General features: G+C 46.5%; 1 protein-coding gene across 1 annotated transcript in view; it reads left to right on the top strand.

Moving 5' to 3' along the window:
• The first annotated feature begins 301 nt into the window (after positions 1-301).
• Positions 302-18,960, top strand: part of LOC147112380 (uncharacterized) — a 34,297-nt gene continuing 15,638 nt past the window's right edge. Inside the window, exons 1-4 of the mRNA XM_085998168.1 lie at positions 302-400; positions 1,236-1,362; positions 1,724-2,230; positions 18,047-18,872. Of these exons, the coding sequence (XP_085854294.1) occupies positions 302-400; positions 1,236-1,362; positions 1,724-2,230; positions 18,047-18,872 (1,559 nt within the window). The remainder of the gene's footprint in view (positions 401-1,235; positions 1,363-1,723; positions 2,231-18,046; positions 18,873-18,960) is intronic.

The following is an 18,960-nucleotide window of genomic DNA, read 5'->3' as shown; positions in this document are numbered from 1 at the left end:
TCTTTGCCCAATCAGAAAATTGGGGTGCCCTGTAACTATAATGAGTAGATGAAAATATCCTTGTAATTTCTGAAATAAAAACAGAAAATGCTGGAAATACTCAGCAGGTCAGGCAGCATCTGTGGAGAGAGAAAAACAGAGTTAACGTTTCAGGTTGATGCCATCAGAACTTACTGTGCCCCTTTCAACAAGCTCAGTGAGTGTATTTAATCTCCATGGGACACTGATCCGTTAATGGTCCCAAAATTATTTTTAAAACTGCAGTTTAATGCCTATGACAATGTAGGTTATGTATATTATGATGAGACAATGGTCTAATGGGTGTGTTTCTTTACAGACAATTAATCAGTTAGACCTCTTTGGTGATATGTCTACTCCCCCTGACATTTCATCCCCTGGGGTAAGTGCCATTTAAACAAAAATCGTCAATGTTGCTCAGGTTCTCATAGCAACAGTTAACTTCTCCAATTTGTTGACTGCACAGAAAACTAATACATGTAAAGAAAGGACATTGTTTAAACCAGTTTCCAAGGTCACTTTCATAAATTTTGACATTAAATTTTACATATGATAATTAATACTGTGTGTCAAATTTTTCCAGCACATCCTCAGAGGCTTGGACAAGAGTAAACCATTCGGATTTAACTGTTGCTCAGGATTATATTTACAAAAGACGGTTATAAATTCCATTATAAGGCACTGTTAAGGACTGCATTCATTCTGTTGCTGCTGAGAATCCTTGTTACTGGTAGTTTACTTGTAACAGCCAAGACTCCAGGATCCAGAATTCCAGCTGTTTGTCATTTTCATATTACTTTAATATGTGCAGGAGAAAATCAAGCTTTTCCATTTAGTTGAGATGATGTAGCAGCAAAGCTGATGGCAAGTAGGTCATTGCTGTGAATTTTCAAATCAGCTTTAATTAACTAAATCAACTAAATAAATAGAAGCAATTAAATCCCTAAATACCACAATATAATTTTATTTGAGTAGATTTAATTCTAGACAAATGCAGAAAATATCTGCAACAGTGATAAGATGACTTTTTGCAATCTTTCTGAGACCAAAGGCTTCCTTTCTAAAGCTCTTAGGATTATTGAATTTCTAAGAACACAGAAGGATTTTATTATAGTTTGATTTTAAAAAGTTGTGCCCAATAGGTGCCATATCTGAGTCTTCTGTATCTCCTCCAGATGCCAGCATCATTAAACCTGCATCATTTGTGTCTTGTCTAGACCCCAGCATCACCAGCCAACGCCCTTGGACCAGACACATTTGCCACTGGAGTTCTAAGTGCTCAGCCACCAGGGAGGCCTGACTTGTTTGGATCTGTTCCTTTCAACACTGCTGCTGTGCCCACAGGTAAGTTTAACCTTGGTCCACTTTATGATGGAGAAAAGCCATGTTAGTTAACACTAGCACACGCACAAAAAATCCTGGATCAAGAAAAGGCCCATTCAATGCTTCAAGTCCATTCCTTCCAGGGACCATATAGAATCAACTATATAATGTACTGTTCCCACCTCATCTCATCTTCTGAGGAAAGGTCTTTCAAAGTTTCTGCCTTATCTCCAAAGGTAACTTAAGCAAAACTCTGGGATATTAATCAAAACATATATTTTTGACTGATTGCCTTATTTAGTATGATATGTCATAGCAAGTGAGAGTAAATAGTCACCCGACAGCTATCTTTAATGTTCATTTTCTTTTAACATTTTGGCAGGATATGTCACAATGGGAGCAGTGCCACCTGCAGTCTGGGCACAACAACCGGGTGCTCAAAATATCATCAATCCTTTGTTAGCTGGAGTTCAACCAACAGCCTGGGGCCAACCTACTTTATTTGCTGTTCAACAGCAGTGGGCCCCCGTTGGAAACCCATTCCAGCCCACTGTCTTCATGTCAGCACAAACTCCTATGCCACTCCAAACTGCCATGTTCAAAGCAGCCTTATCTGCTGGTCAACCCACGATTGCCAGTCATCAAGAAGAGAAACCAAAACAGAAAATGGGAAAGGAGATGTTTAAAGAATTCCAAATGGTCAAACCCCCAGCAGTGCCATCGAGAAAGAGTGAGCCATCACCTCTCTCATGCACCTCCGATGCCTTCACAAGCTATTTTGACAAAGTGGGAGTGGCACAGGAGATGGATGATGCAGATGACTTTGATATCTCTCAGTTAAATCTGACCCCAGCAACCTCCAACTCCACGCCATCATCAACCAATTCACGTAAGTTTCTCTACAGTTATTGTCTTCTCCTTTAACCGCATGTGTACTTGTGAAAATTCTTTTCTATTTGTCCTCTGATTTTCTCCTTTCCTCGTGCCCTGCGGGGCATGGTGCCACATGTGTCTGTCACTCTCCAGTACCTCAACTTAATGGCCATTCGTCACAGCATGAACCAAAACATTTGAATGTTGGCAGGTTCTTCAACAGAGGAAGAAATCACAGTTGAGCTTGATCCTGCCCGTACCTGATATCCACACATGTGAATTTTCAGCATGGGTCACTGAACCGTAACCAGAAGTTGGAATGCTGGCTGTTCATTTTTCCCTGCCCAGATGAAGCCAATAAGCAGCATTCTCATCACAACTCTGAATCCTGGGGGTGGGGCAGGGGTGGGGCGGGGCGGGGGTGGGGTGGGTGGGTGGGAGTGGGGCGGGGGTGGGGGTGGGGCGGGGGTGGGTGGAGCGGGGGTGGGGGTGGGGCGGGGGGGTGGGGGGCGGAGGTAGGGGGGTGGGGCGGGGGTGGGTGGAGTGGGTGGGGTGGGGGTGGGGTGGGGCGGGGGGGGGGATGGGGGCTAGAATGCAGTCGGGAAACCTGGGAGAATGGGTTTCCACAGGTCCCACCGAATTTAACGGCAGGGCCTGATAAACATTTCAAAGCTCTGTTTCCCACCCGCAGCCAAGCAGATGGAGAGGCTAGCTGGCTGTTGGGCGGTAGGCCTGTGACACTAAGTTGCAAAGAGGAGAGAGGGGGGGATTGGGGTGGGGTGTGAATCGAGGCCGGAGGGGGATCAGCGGCGGTGAATTGGTGGGGGGGTGAATCAGGGCCAGAGGAGGATCGGGACTGGAAGGGAGAGGCCGGGAAGGCAATCGGGGGCTGGAGGAGGGAGGCCTGAGGTCAGAGGGGGGTTCGGAGGCCTCGGTGGGGAGGTCAGGGGGAGATCAGAGGCCTTATGGGGGGAGCTGGGAGGCCTTGGGATGAGATCAGGGGGAGATCAGAAGAGTCGGGGGGTGTCCGATCACAGAGGGTGGGTGAGGCAGCGATGCTGGATCCTGCAAGTACTTGTAAAGGCACTTACCTCCTGGATCCAGCAGTCCTCACCTCCCTTTAGCTGGCAAGTTCCCTGAGGCCTAGGAAACCCAGCCAGCCAGAGTTATATTTGAAATGGTGGATCACAATGAGGCACGCCAGCCTCATTATAATGTTTTAATGGGTGACCCGCCTCCTGGGAGCCCGGCCTCCACATCCCCCACACCACCCACCCCCACCGCCCCGCCTCCGTTAAAACCATAAGTGGGTGTGTTGGAGGTGGTTTAGGGTTGGGATTTAGTTTCTTAACTCGTTAACCTCCCACCTGACCCCAACCCACTGTTTTTTAGGTTTAAAATTCCCCCCACAGCTTTCCTGATAATGTATTGTTTGTCATTTACATCACAATTGTGTCATGTGTGTTTTTTGAGTCAAAAGTCTACATGATGAGCCAAGGGCCATGATATAGGACATCACCAAGGTAAAGAAGTATAAGAATTAACCAGATGTAAATTAAGTAGTGGTTAGGAGACCCCAAGCTTGAGTTTTAAAAGCGTATAGATTGTAGAGGAAGGGAAGCTGAGTAGGTAAGAACTTTTGAGTCATGGGAAAGAATGAGTTAGAGAAGGAAACCATGTAATAAGTCTTCCCAGAGAATAGGGGACCTCTGGAACAGGCTGCTGTCTCGTGCGGTGGATGCTGATTCGCTGAATTCCGTCAAGCGAGAGCTGGGCCTGTTTGTGGCTGGGGCGGAGATCCCCTCTTACAGAAGGTAGGTACTGCAGGAAATTCAGTGCCAGAGTGATCTCCTGGACTTGTTTTGATCACCTAGATGGGTCGGAAAGGAATTTCCCCGATTTTTTGTTACCCAAATTGGCCTGGGTTTTTATCTGTTTATTCGCCTGTCCCAGGAGATCACATGGTTTCAGGTGGGGTGGAGAGTATATATATTGTGATACATGTTAAATCCGTGAATCTTGAGGTATGGTGTTCTTCAATAAATAGACGGAGACTGCAGATGAACAATCAACAGGTGTTTACTGGATGAGGGTATTCTAAAAACTAACAGTACAGATCCCTACTCAGGGTTTATATACAGGTGTGGTCACTGCCGGTACTACAGTATACAGGAGCTGTAAAAGTAGTTCTCCTCTTAAAGGTACATACACTACAATACACAATGTATCATAATTGTGTGCGACAGGCTGGATGGACCAGAGCATCTTTTCCTGTCCATCATTGCTCGTATATTTGTAACACAGCTAAGAGGAAGAGCACATAGAATTATATATAGAAACATAGAATAGAAACATAGGAGCAGGAGTAGGCCATTCGGCCCTTTGAGCCTGCTTCGCCATTCAATATGATCATGGCTGATCCTCTATCTCAATACCATATTCCCGCTCTCTCCCCATTTGGAGCTTAGTTCAGAACGATATACATCATTAACAAAATAGCAGTGCTTTGTGACATTTTTTGCAAGATTGTGTTAATTTGTTTTATAACTGTTAAATATCTGGCTTTGTAAATCAGTTCTATTCATTCTTACTTTCTGTCTTTGTCTCCCTGCATCTAAAACAACAGAAATATTTTAATGGGCATGCTGTGTCATTGAGATGTCCAGTTCAAGAAGGGGGAAAAATTGAGTCGCGCCCCCTTTGGGACGCTAACTTCGTCGGGCGCTGCTTTTAGTGCCGCGAAAAAATTACCGCCCCCCCTGTGGAAATATAGAATATCATACATATAGTTTTGTGTCAGTCTTGCAAAGTATGATGGGATAGTTGACATGGGTTAAAAGTTTAAGTATTGGTTTAGTTGATGCAAGACTGTTGGAGCACGGCCAGAACAGAATGTGCTAGGTACCAAAACCACTCCCAAGGTGCAGCCTGTAACTGAACAATGTAAGAGGAATAGGAGTAAGTCTGTGGTGACAGATGTCTTTGTGTATGTAGCAATAATTAACTTATGAACGTACAGGAATGTGACAAGATGTTCTATTCATTGTTCTTGTGCATGAAACGGTTTGATGTATGATAATGATGTGTCAATCAGGAGTTGTTTACTTCACTGTGTAAATATAGAGCCCGAATGCATGCTCGTTGGAGTTGTAAGCCTTAGCCCTTGCCTGAGATTCTCTCCCCTTGTACAAGTAAATAAAAGACTACTTTTCTGACGGAACAGAGTGTAAAAGAGTCTTACTCGGAGTCGAGATTTCGACAGTATTCTTTGGAGGTTCCACCGAGATCGCTTGCTGCCAACTGGTGAGTAAACGGACTAGAATGCACTGTCTTGGCAGGGAAAAACCCTAAATGGCCACAGTGGCAATTTGCCACAAGAAGGGTATTTCCTCGCACAATTACCCAGTTGCATAGTCTGCTTGTCCCATAGGCAGTACTGCGATCTGACTCATGGTTCAGGGGTGAGCTGTTTTTGTTACTGTTTCCCTTTCAGAATCGGAATAGAGGATCAGGCACGGAAGCAGGCACAACCTGAACGAGCCGTGCAGAAAAGAAAGAAACGCGTAAAGGAATAAAGGTACCAATGTTTAAAGGAATAAAGAAGCGCTATAGAAATAAAAACTGCAGAAGGGGTTGGAAAAGACCCAAGCCGGGGAAGTGAGTCCCGCGGCGGAATGTATTGTTGAGAAAATAGTGATGTCTTTTACATGATCCACTAAGCTATTGCGGATTCAGTATTTTCCCCAGTTAGAAATACCTTCCACGAGGGTTGAGAACCCTCGAGTTTTAAAGCATAAGGATATGTCTTAATGTGTTGTAAATATTTAAGTGTCATAATGGTCCTTCTGTCTTAAAACCTTGTTGCAGTCAGTTGACTAAATTCAGTCGGGAAGTGCTGAGTTTCAGTCGCCTAGCCTCAGACCGGTTATTAAGAGGGCAAATGCCCCACATGAAGGCCGGGACCATAAAGTAGGCGCCAAAACTCTAAAGGCACTCGGAGCGACAAACAGCCAAGGACTTTGTGACATTGATTTGAAGTAAACCAAGAAGATTGGATGCGACTGTAATTTTGACATATATGTATAGTTTATTAATCTAACCTGTAGAGTTGTACAACGCAGGTTACGAATTGTTACGGAAATTTAGGTTGTTTTAGTAATAACCATTTAAGCTGCTAAAATGGGTACCAGTACCAGTAAGCCACCCGAGAAAGGCACACCGGCAGCCTTCATGTTAAAGAACTGTGGTCAATCGTCTATTGACCACCTACCGAACTGGTCAAAATGGACTGTAAATAAGACTAGGCCCTTTCCTCCAGATGGTTCGTTTAACTTAGACAGGATTACATGCCTCGAGGAGTGTTTAACGGATAGAGACCCAAGAAGTAAAGGAAAGAAGGAAGTAAATTGGTCAGCATTTGGTGATTGGAAAAGAGAAGCTGAAAAGAGACGGGAATGTAATGTAGAGGCAAGTAAAAGGGGGAAAGAGAAAGAAGCATTAAAACCAAAAAATAGCCAGGTACATCGTCTAATGATGACACAAGGCAAGAGAGGACCTGGAGCCCCACCAGAAGAAGATAAGGATGACAGCGATGATGGTTACGTCCAGAGACTATATCCTCCCATTAACCCACCACCATATGTTCCATTATCACCCGGCCCACCTCAGCCATGGTCACCTAGTAATATTCAAGCCACCCCAAGAAGGAGGCAGACTGCTGTGGCCTCAGGACTAGCAGGACATACTCGAAGTAAAGAAAAGAAAGCAGGGTAGAAATAGAGACCAAGCTGGGAAGAAGCCACATTCAATGTTTACTGAAACTGAAGGGAATGATCCACAGATGTTCCCAGTCTCTATGGCAACACAACAATGGATGGGAGGCTATAGAGGGGGTAGAAGTAGAGGATATAGAGGTGGACGTGGAAGAGGAGGATTTGGTCGCCAAGGAGGGAGACCCGGAGGTGGTGTCTGTTTTAATTGTGGACAATCAGGCCATTGGGTAGCCCAATGCCCTGCTAAGAAGGGAATGGTCCAGAATACCCTTGCTGATAAAGGCCCTGACTTTACTGTCCAGAATCCCTTCTCCAATCAAGGGGCAGGGTATACAGGACAAAATTACTGACTAACATCTCCAAGCGCCCCAAAGCCCCAAATGCCCGTAGCCTCACTAAATGTTACCCTAAACCCAGCTACATTATTACCAACAGAAGAAGATGGGGATCCGCATTCCTGTGAAGAAGTTACACAGCTGGTTTCTAAACCCCGCCCTGATTTAAATGACGTTATTATCATTCCGACTAAAAGCCCGTGCAATACCTGTAAAGTCTGTAGGTATTATGGCGAATTAATACACAGACTACAAGAGTAACTTTAACAGGACTTTACTATTCGAAGGTCAGGGCGAATCTGCCCAATAAATCCTGACACAGCACTTATATACCGGTGTGGTCACCGTCGGTATTACAGTATACAGCAGCCAAGATAAAGTAGTGCCACACCTAAAATAGTTCTCTTAAAGGTGGACGGTTACATACAATAGTTCTCTTAAAGGTAGAACAGCTACATACACTACAATCCTCCCTTTTTAGCTTACAACATACTTATTCCCCATTAACATAGCATCATAACATATATACAACTTATGCAAAACAGTTCACAGATTCAGTCTCTCTGGAGGCTTCCTGACTCTGTCCGGATAACGCCTCGGTGGTGTAGTAGTTTTCGGCGGGGTAGTAGGTTCTTCTGGCAAGGTCGATACGGCTTGAAGGACAGTGTCAGGTTCATCTGATTCCAGTATTACCAGATCGGAGGTAGGTGCTCTGGGTATCTCTGCTTCAACATTAGCCGTGTAAGGTTGTGGAGTAGGTTGGTCCTTTGTGGATGACCCTATGATCTGGTCAACATGGTGCCTTATTATGCTGTCACCAATGTCCACGGTATACATCAGCGGCCCTAGCCTTTTTCCAATAGTTCCAGGCTGCCATTTCTCGGTACGGTAGTCCCGGGCCAAAACTTGTTGACCTATCTGAAAGGATCTAGTTGGCCTTTCATTCATGCCCTGAAATTGCCGGTTCTCTATGTCCCTTCTGACGTTTGGCTTAATCAAATCCAGCCGGCGTCTTAGTCTTCTATTGAAAAACATCATGGCGGGAGTTTGGTTTGTGACCGCATGTGTTGCATTCCTGTACGCCAACAAGAAGTTATCTACCTTATGTTGTAGGTTGATGTCTTCATTACCCATGGCCTTTATGGCCTTCTTGAAGGTCTGGACAAACCTTTCAGCTAATCCATTGGTGGCGGGATGGTATGGGGCTGACGTGTAGTGCTTGACCCCATTCCTTTTTAAGAACTTCCTGAATTCTTCGGACACAAATTGCGGTCCATTATCAGAACAGATCTGTTCCGGCAGCCCATTCCTGGCAAATATGGTCCTTAATACTGTGATGGTTTTTTCCGTGGTGGTGGAGGACATCTTTATTACCTCCGGCCACTTGGAGTGTGCATCCACCGCGATTAGAAACATTGAGTCCATAAATGGACCAGCAAAGTCGACATGTACCCTTTGCCAAGGAGATGAGGGCCACTCCCATGGATGCAGAGGAGCTTGTGGTGGCGCGTTTTGGACCTTCTGGCATCCTAGACAGCTCTTGGTTATTTCTTCGATGTCTCCATCAATACCTGGCCACCACACAAATGCTCTTGCTAGGTTCTTCATTTTCACTCCACCCAGATGCCCCTCGTGAAGCTCCTTTAGCACCTTATGCTGAAGTTTGGGTGGAATCACCACTCTAGATCCACACATCAAGGTTCCTCGGCACACTGACAGCTTTTCTTTGCTTTGCGAAAATGCGGGCAGCGTTGGTTCGCCATGTGCTGGCCATCCCTCCACTGTTAAATCGTAGACTCGTGAGAGAGTCGGATCATTTCTTGTTTCATTTTCGATCATCGAATTTGTTACTGGTAGACATTCCACTATGGATGAGTGGAACATCTCTACCGGGTCCACTGTAGCCGCCTCTTCTACTACTGGCAACGGTAGGCGCGATAACCCATCAGCATTTCCATGCTGTTTGGACCTTTTGTATTCGATGTCATATTGGTGTGCCCCAAGTAACACGGACCACCTCTGTAGCCTTTGCGCTGTCATAGTGGAAACGGCCTTGTTAGGGTTGAATATGGACACCAACGGCTGGTGGTCTGTCAGCAATGTAAACTTCTTGCCCTGCAGGTAATGATTGAATTTCTTTACTCCCCACACAAGGCTGAGGGCCTCCCTATCTATCTGAGCATAATTTCGCTCAGCGGAGGTCAATGATCGGGACGCAAATGCGACTGGCCTTTCCGAGCCATTTGGTAACTTGTGTGAAAGTACTGCTCCAATTCCATAAGGGGAAGCATCACAAGCTAGACGAAGAGGTAACGTTGGGTTGAAATGAGCCAGCACTTCCTCAGAGGTAATCAACGCCTTGCTTCTGCGAAAGGCCTTCTTACAGTCCTCGCTCCACTTCCATGGTACTTCTTTCCGCAACAGAGCATTCAGCGGATGCAGCACCGTGGATAGATTCGGCAGAAACTTGTGGTAATAATTAATCAACCCCAGAAACGATCTCAACTGTGATACATTTTCCGGAGCGGGGGCCTTCACGACAGCTTCTATCTTGTCAGGTGACTTGTGCAGCCCCTCTTGGTCAATGACATGACCGCAGTACGAGATCCGTTTCTGGAAGAACTCACATTTCTGGCGATTAACTCGAAGGCCATATTCCTTCAACCTGGTGAGCACCAGTTTCAAATTTGTGAGGTGTTCCTCCTCGTCTTCTCCCGTAATCAGGATATCGTCCAAGTAACACTGCGTGCTTGGAATACCCTGTACGACCTGCTCCATGGCCCTCTGCCAAATTGCTGGAGCCAAAGCTACTCCAAAAACCAGTCTATTATAACGATACAAGCCTCTGTGCGTGTTGATTGTGAGATACTGGTGCGACTCTTCCTCGACTTCCATTTGTAAGTATGCTTGTGCCAGGTCTATCTTGGTGAAGTATTTCCCGCCAGACAATGAAGCAAAGATATCCTCAATCCACGGAAGCGGGTATTGTACCGTGTGAAGCACCGGATTAACTGTGATCTTGAAGTCTCCGCAGATGCGGACCTTTCCCGGTCCCCCTGGCTTGTTACTTGATGAAGACTTCATGACGGGAACAATGGGCATGGCCCACTCACTCCAGTCCACCTTAGACAGTACCCCTGAACGTTCAAGCTCTTCCAGTTCTGCCTCCACAGCAGGTCGTATCGCGTAAGGTACCGATCTGGCTTTGAAAAATTTTGGGCTTGCATGTTCTGCAATCTTGATTTTTGCTTTAATTCCTCTCAGTGTTCCCAGTCCTTGCTGGAATACCTCTTTAGCTTCGTCCAATATTCTGGACAACCGTTCAGGTTTGACATCTTCCTTTCCGGAATCTACCGTCATTGTGTTTAGTGAATGCCAGTCTATCTTTATTTTCCTGATCCACTCCCGTCCCAGAAGTGGTGGACCTCCCTTGGGCAGCACATGCATGTCCATCCCTTGGTGATCTTTGTCCTTGTATCTCACCTTGACTTTTATCTTTCCGATGGGGTATACTTTGTGCCCCGTGTATGTCTGCAATACTATCTCCGTATCCCGTAGGGGAATATGTTTGAATAACTTTTTGTAATCTTGCTTATTCATGACCGTCAACGCCGATCCGGTGTCCACTTCCATCTAGTGTGACCCAGATAGTTTGTCGGTCAGCTTCTTTACTCACATTGTGAATCCTCAGACTACCCAGTTCCTTGCTGTTGGAGTCTGAGTCCGAATTCTGTTCATCTGGACTCTTCCCAGTCACCTTATGTACCTTTCTGTACTTCTTCTGCGGTGACTTATTATTGCTGGTCTTCTTTCCTGACCGGCATACCTTAGCTATGTGACCAAGCTTGCCACATTTTCTACATTCCTGGTTTTTAAACCAGCATTGGTTCTGGTCGTGTGTTGTCTTCCCACAACGATAACATTTCGTTGTACCCGAAGTCATTTGATCCACACTGAGTACCGCTGTCTTCCGCTGCATTTCCGCCGTGCCTCTCGCTGCGGCTTCGTGCGATGCTGCAATAAGGACAGCCTTATCAAGTGTAAGATCGTTCTCTTCGAGCAGTCGTTTTTGTGTTCCTTCCTTCGACATCCCGCACACGAACTTGTCTCTCAGTGCCTCTGTCAGATTTACCCCAAACTGACAGTATTTTGCTAGCCTACGCAGTTCAACCAGGTACTCCGCGTTGCTTTCCTCTTTTCGTTGCGTTCTCACGTAAAATTTAGATCGTTCCGCTAACATCAGCGGTGCGGGGTTAAAATGATCCTTCAGGACAGCAACAATATTAGCGAAAGACTGATCCGCCGGTTTAGTTGGTGATAGAAGATGCTTCAATAACCCGTATGTCTTCGCACCCATTGAGTTTAGTAAGGTTAGAGCTTTGTCATAATTTGCTATCTTATTGACCTTACAATATATCTCGATGCGTTCTACATACGTGGCCCAATCTTCCACATCGGAATCGAACCCGTTGATGTTACTACGCTTAGGCATCTTCACACTCTTCCTGAGAAACAACAACGAAATATTTCTTTAACTTTTTTTTTTCGAAATGGCGGTTTCCCGCGCTTGTCTTCTTCCCCGCCTACTGGCGGCTTCCCGCGTTTCTTCCCCTGGCGGGAGGGGTAAACTTTTCCCTCGGGCGACGACCGCTGGCTTTCGGGGTTCGCAGCCTGCGCGTCGGCTTCAGTGCGTTCCTTGTTCCCTTTTCTCGGCAGGGCAACCGGCGCTGGGTACAACCCGTTGACGGCGAACAGTTTCAGCCGCTGGGCTGGATCTCGCTCAGTCTCCCTCGCTCGGGCTCTGTCTCTCCCGCTCGCTCGGGCTCTGTCTCTCCCTCAGCGGCTTCCAATCGCGCCTCCCAGCCCTCTCGCAGTCCGGTGCTTTCCTCCCCGGCTGCGGCTGAGTTCTCCGCGATTTATTTATTTTTATATCTTCCCGCGCCTTACGATCCCGGTCGCAGCGCTTCGTGGCCTCGGTCACTGCCCGGCCTTTTTCACTCCAATCGCGCCTCCCAGCCCTCTCGCAGTCCGGTGCTTTCCTCCCCGGCTGCGGCTGAGTTCACCGCGGTTTATTTATTTTTATATCTTCCCGCGCCTTACGATCCCGGTCGCAGCGCCTCGTGGCCTCGGTAGCTGCCCGGCCTTTTTCGCCGGTCGCGGTCTAGCTGTCTCACGACGCCGTTGCGTCTCCCAGCCCGCTTGTACCGCGGCTTCCGTGCTCCACGCTGCCCCAGTCTCAGCGCCTCTGGGCCCAACTTCTGTCCGGCTCCTTTCCCCCGACCGTGGTCGAGTTCACCGCCCTTATCCTCCGTTTATTTTTTTATTTTATTTTCCCTTTACTCACAGTCACCGTGGCCGACTTGCTTCCCGTGCTGATCGGCTCACTCACCACCGTGGCAGAAGGGACAATCAGTGCCTGTTGCTGATGGAAGGCTTCGTGTCTGAATTCTTCCTTCTTCCTTGCTCTGCAGACTCGAGTTTTCTCTCAGCAGAACGACGAGGGCGGGTGCCTCTTCTCGACGCTCGTTAACTGCTTCGGAAGTATTGTTGCCGCAGGGTAAGATCGAACTCGTCGCCACTGTAAAGTCTGTAGGTATTATGGCGAATTAATACACAGACTACAAGAGTAACTTTAACAGGACTTTACTATTCGAAGGTCAGGGCGAATCTGCCCAATAAATCCTGACACAGCACTTATATACCGGTGTGGTCACCGTCGGTATTACAGTATACAGCAGCCAAGATAAAGTAGTGCCACACCTAAAATAGTTCTCTTAAAGGTGGACGGTTACATACAATAGTTCTCTTAAAGGTAGAACAGTTACATACACTACAATACCCCTATCCTACCGGTGGAAAAAGCAGGTTCTGAAAAGTGGCGATTTGTGCAAGATTTAAGAGCAGTAAATAACGCTATCTTTCCAACTTATCCTGTGGTTCCTAATCCAACCACTATTCTTACCAGCATTCCGGCTAATACAACTTATTATACTGTCATCGACTTGTGTTCGGCATTTTTTTCAGTACCTATACATCCCGAGTCGTAATTCCTGTTCGCCTTTACTTATAAGGGCCAGCAGTGTACATGGACTCGGCTTCCTCAAGGCTATACAGAAAGCCCTACGACCTTAATCCAATATGTCGACGATCTATTGCTGGCATCGCCTTCGAAATTGGCGTGCGAAACTGACTCTTTAATCCTCCTTAAAGCTTTAGCACAAAAAAGGTCATAAAGTTTCGCGAACCAAGTTACAGTTTGTCCTGGAAAAAGTGAAGTACTTAGGACATCAGCTACAACGGAACACTAGACAATTAACGCCAGACAGGATAAAAGCAATTTGTAATTCACCGTTATCACAAACTAAGAGAGAGATGAAACATTTTCTCGGAATGTCGGGGTACTGCAGGCAATGGATAATGAATTATTCCGAGATAGTTAGACCACTGTTGGACATGAGTATGCCGTCACTACCTGAGAAACTAACTTGGACACCTGAATCAGAAGACGCCTTCCGCCAGCTAAAACAAGCCATGATCTCAGCCCCAGCATTGGGATTGCCAGATTATGCCAAGCCATTATCGAATCCCGACTTGATTTTCTATGTTGATGGTTCAGCCCTCAGGGATTCTGAGGGACGCCCAAAATCAGCATATGCAGTAGTCACCCAGCATGAGACAATAGAAGCTTTTCAGCTCCCTAATTCTTTTTCTGCTCAACAGGCAGAATTGTTCGCTTTAACCAGAGCACGTATATTGGCCACAGACCAGTCTGTTAATATCTATACCGACTCCAGGTATGCCTTTGGAGTGGCTCACGATTATGGACAAATTTGGAAAATTCGCGGTTACCTGACTTCCTCAGGAACCCAGATTAAAAATGCACAAGAAGTGCAAAATCTTTTACTAGCTATTCAGAGACCTAAACAGATTGCAATTATTAAGTGCCAAGCACACACGGGGCATTTGGACAAGGTTGCGCTTGGAAACGCTGCTGCAGATAGCGCTGCTAAGTCAGTAGCTATATCAAGCGCTGAACAACAAGTTCCAGCCTTCCCTGTTAGGGAAAAGCCAGAGATACCGCAGCCCCCATCCTTAGATGAAGTGCTGACCCATCAAGATAGGGCCAGTTCTGATGAAGTAAAGGAATGGGTTGTTAATCATTGTTTTAAAAACACTGACGGCTTATGGGTTCATCATGACGGCCGCATGGTGGCACCCAAATCATTACTATCACCAATTGCCCGATGTGTTCATAAATTCACCCATGCGGGCAAAGGGGGGATGGCAGACTATATCCTCAAGACCTGGTATGCACCAGGAATCTCAAAATTGGCAAAACAAATTTGTGAAAATTGTATTATCTGCCAGACCATGAATGCGGGAAAAATAAAGAAGGTACAGCCCGCATCCCATCCAAACCCCACGGGTCCTTTTGTACACTTGCAAATGGATTTTATTGAACTACCTGTATGTATGAGTTTTAAATATGTATTAGTTATTATTGATATGTTTTCAAGATGGATTGAAGCTTTTCCTTGCAGAAAGAATGACGCTACCACTGTTGCTAAATGTTTATTGAAGGACATTGTGCCTCGCTTTGGGATACCAGCAAAACTGTCAAGTGACAGAGGGTCCCATTTTACGGGAACAGTAATTCAGGAACTATGCAAAGCCTTACAGATTAACCAACACCTTCATTGTAGTTACCATCCGCAGTCGGCTGGACTAGTGGAAAGATACAACGGGATGCTGAAAAATAAGCTTGCAAAACTGTGTAAAGAAACTGGACTTAAATGGGTTGATTTGTTGCCCATAGCTTTAATGACAATGCGGTCTGCTACCAACAGAACTACAGGATTGTCGTCTTATGAGATCGTCATGGGAAGACCACAGAGATTGCCCTTTTTGGCACCTTTAACAGCTAAACAAATGGACATTCATAAAATGGAGGAAGATATGTTGAGTTATTGCATTGCACTAACCAAATGCATTTCTAGTTTCCATCAACAGGTGAAGGAAGCCCAGGTCGACCCCGCTGAAGGAAAGTGCCATACTTTCGAGCCAGGAGATAACGTCTACATAAAAATCTTTAAGCGAAAGAATAGCCTTCAACCCAGATTTGAGGGACCCTTCCAGGTACTGCTGACCACAAACACCGCTGTAAAAGTAAAGGAGCGACCAACATGGATACATGCGTCCCATTGTAAGAAGGCATCAGTTGGAGACGATACACTGCCAAGATGAACTGGATTTGGACTCTAATAAGACTGTTCCCTTTGTTAACGATAATTGAAACTGCCATATTGATTTACCCAGATCCCCTGAAGGGCAAACCATGCATAGAAGAATGTGTACTTTTAAACAGTGATTTCTTTTATATTATATGCTATAACGAGACTATGAAGGTTCAGCTTCAGGATCACACTATGCAGGTACCCCCGTATCAACCCCTGAGTCTTAGGATTAGGCAGAATAAGATAGTAGAAGAAGATAGTGGACAGAAACTTGATAAGCTATGGGTTACATGCCCCGATACTGTGTCACCAAGTGAAAGAATTGCGAATGAAGGAGTTATCTGTAGTGGTAATCCAAAGGGAGGACTGGCCCTGACGGCCAGGCCAATGTTTTGTAACGATCCAATTACACAGCCCTTTATTTCAACATTAGCCACTCGGAAAAGAAAACTTAATAGGACAGATAAGAAACAGGGAAGAAGAGGATGAAGGTTGTTAAACAAGCATGGCTATACATGAGTTATTTGTATGCCAAAAGACAGAACCTTACTAAATGCTGGATATGCAGTCACATCCCTATACATGCAGAGGGTGGAATACCCCTACAGCCCATTCCCTTTGGAATGGAGGAGATGGTAGGGTGGTTATTACAATCTAATACTACCTGGAACAATGAGGATGCCCCTGGTACAGTGTCCCAAAATAGTTTGAATCCAGAACAACTGGAAGATGAGTGGAAGGGAGCAGGATATAACCTAATGAAATTCAAAGGATGGTTTCATTCCCAATATGATAATCAAAGAAATCCAGAAAGTTTATTAGTCACCTCAATGGGGACGTTAAACAATACAAAAGGAGAGGTCTGCCTGGTCAAGGGAAGGAGGCACATGTGCAATCATAGGAACTGAATGTTGCACCTATATTCCAGATAGCTCAGAAAATATCACCAATTTGGTAAACCACATAAAGGAGGCTGTAAAGAAACTACACCAACCTGAACAATGGTCCATTTGGGATTGGATTTCAGGATGGGGAGGAGCACTAGGAAAACAAATACTGGAAGTCCTGATTGCAATAGTTATAATAATCATTTTGATTAGTCTACTAATTGGATGTTTAAAATTGTTGTGTACTAAGGCCCTCACAGTGATGACCTCAACTACCCCAGCCCCATGATGACAGTTCACGAATATGTGAATATTGATGGAGACACTTTTGAAACAGAATTTGCTAAGTTAGGACAGATAGAAATTCCGTAAGATTGTCCTTGGTAAGGACAAAAGGGGGGAATGTGGAAATATAGAATATCATACATATAGTTTTGTGTCAGTCTTGCAAAGTATGATGGGATAGTTGACATGGGTTAAAAGTTTAAGTATTGGTTTAGTTGATGCAAGACTGTTGGAACACGGCCAGAACAGAATGTGCTAGGTACCAAAACCACTCCCAAGGTGCAGCCTGTAACTGAACAATGTAAGAGGAATAGGAGTAAGTCTGTGGTGACAGGTGTCTTTGTGTATGTAGCAATAATTAACTTATGAACGTACAGGAATGTGACAAGATGTTCTATTCATTGTTCTTGTGCATGAAACGGTTTGATGTATGATAATGATGTGTCAATCAGGAGTTGTTTACTTCACTGTGTAAATATAGAGCCCGAATGCATGCTCGTTGGAGTTGTAAGCCTTAGCCCTTGCCTGAGATTCTCTCCCCTTGTACAAGTAAATAAAAGACTACTTTTCTGATAGAACAGAGTGTAAAAGAGTCTTACTCGGAGTCGAGATTTCGACACCCCCCGCGGCCAAAATTCATCAGTAGCATCCTAAGAGGGAAGCGGGAAGCTACTGGAAGCGCCCTGCCTCCCTTTTGGGGTGCTGCGAGTGAATATCACGCTGCTACGTGCCGCGGTACTGCAGGCCTTCTTCCCCTTCTTAAAGGGGAGGGGCTTTGCGCAGCACAACCCGGGGCCCAGCTAGGCCACCAGGGATCGGAGTGCCAGCAAAAGAGCCCGGCATTCAAGAGAAGTGCCGGGCTCACGGAGCGCAGCCAGCACTCCGCGGGGCGGGTGGTCAGGAGGTCAGGGACAGCATAGGGGGCAGGTGCTGGCAGGCGGCCTGCAACAAAAATGGCCACGTGGCACCTCCCCTTTAATTAGCACCGCCCCAGCCACAGGTAGGCACCCCTGACCCCATTGGACATAGCATCCGGCAGTAAGTCAGGGGGCGCTAGCAAAGATCGCGGCCGGGGTGTGAGCAGGCCATTGCGCACGGCAATGACGTCATCGCTGGCGGCGCAACGCCACGGGGCGCTAACAGTTACCGCCGCCGCTAACCTCCCGCTGAATTTTGCGGGAGGCGTTGGTGGCGCCGTGCCCAGGCGCTAGTTGCTTTGCACCCCATTAGCGCCCTCTTAGATGCAAAGCAACCGAATTTTTATCTTTGTGGTTCTTCATTTCATATTTTGTTAAATATAAATTAATTTTGTCTCCCAGCTCCTACTTCATCTCCACATCAGCACACACCTGCTGAATCGCCACATCAGCACACCTGCTACATCTCCTCGTCAGAGCACACCTGCTACATCTCCTCGTCAGAGCACACCTGCTACATCTCCTCGTCAGAGCACACCTGCTACATCTGCTTGTCGAAGCACACCTGCTACATCTCCTCATCAGAGCACACCTGCTACATCTCCTCGTCAGAGCACACCTGCTACATCTCCTCGTCAGAGCACACCTGCTACATCTCCTCGTCAGAGCACACCTGCTACATCTGCTTGTCGGAGCACACCTGCTACATCTCCTCATCAGAGCACACCTGCTACATCTCCTCGTCAGAGCACACCTGCTACATCTCCTCGTCAGAGCACACCTGCTACATCTCCTCGTCAGAGCACACCTGCTACATCTCCTCGTCAGAGCACACCTGCTACATCTCCTCGTCAGAGCACACCTGCTACATCTCCTCGTCAGAGCACACCTGCTACATCTGCTTGTCAGAGCACACCTGCTACATCTGCTTGTCGGAGCACACCTGCTACATCTCCTCATCAGAGCACACCTGCTACATCTCCTCGTCAGAGCACACCTGCTACATCTCCTCGTCAGAGCACACCTGCTACATCTCCTCGTCAGAGCACACCTGCTACATCTCCTCGTCAGAGCACACCTGCTACATCTGCTTGTCGGAGCACACCTGCGACATCTCCTCGTCAGAGCACACCTGCTACATCTCCTCGTCAGAGCACACCTGCTACATCTGCTTGTCGGAGCACACCTGCTACATCTCCTCATCAGAGCACACCTGCTACATCTCCTCGTCAGGGCACACCTGCTACATCTGCTTGTCGGAGCACACCTGCTACATCTGCTTGTCGGAGCACACCTGCTACATCTCCTCGTCAGAG

Source organism: Somniosus microcephalus, chromosome 9 (assembly GCF_052327205.1).
Source record: "Somniosus microcephalus isolate GS21.2 chromosome 9, FLI_Smic_1.0, whole genome shotgun sequence".
Classification (NCBI taxonomy): domain Eukaryota; kingdom Metazoa; phylum Chordata; class Chondrichthyes; order Squaliformes; family Somniosidae; genus Somniosus; species Somniosus microcephalus.
Note: the sequence above shows the minus strand (reverse complement) of the source record. Positions and strands in the feature narration are given on the sequence as shown.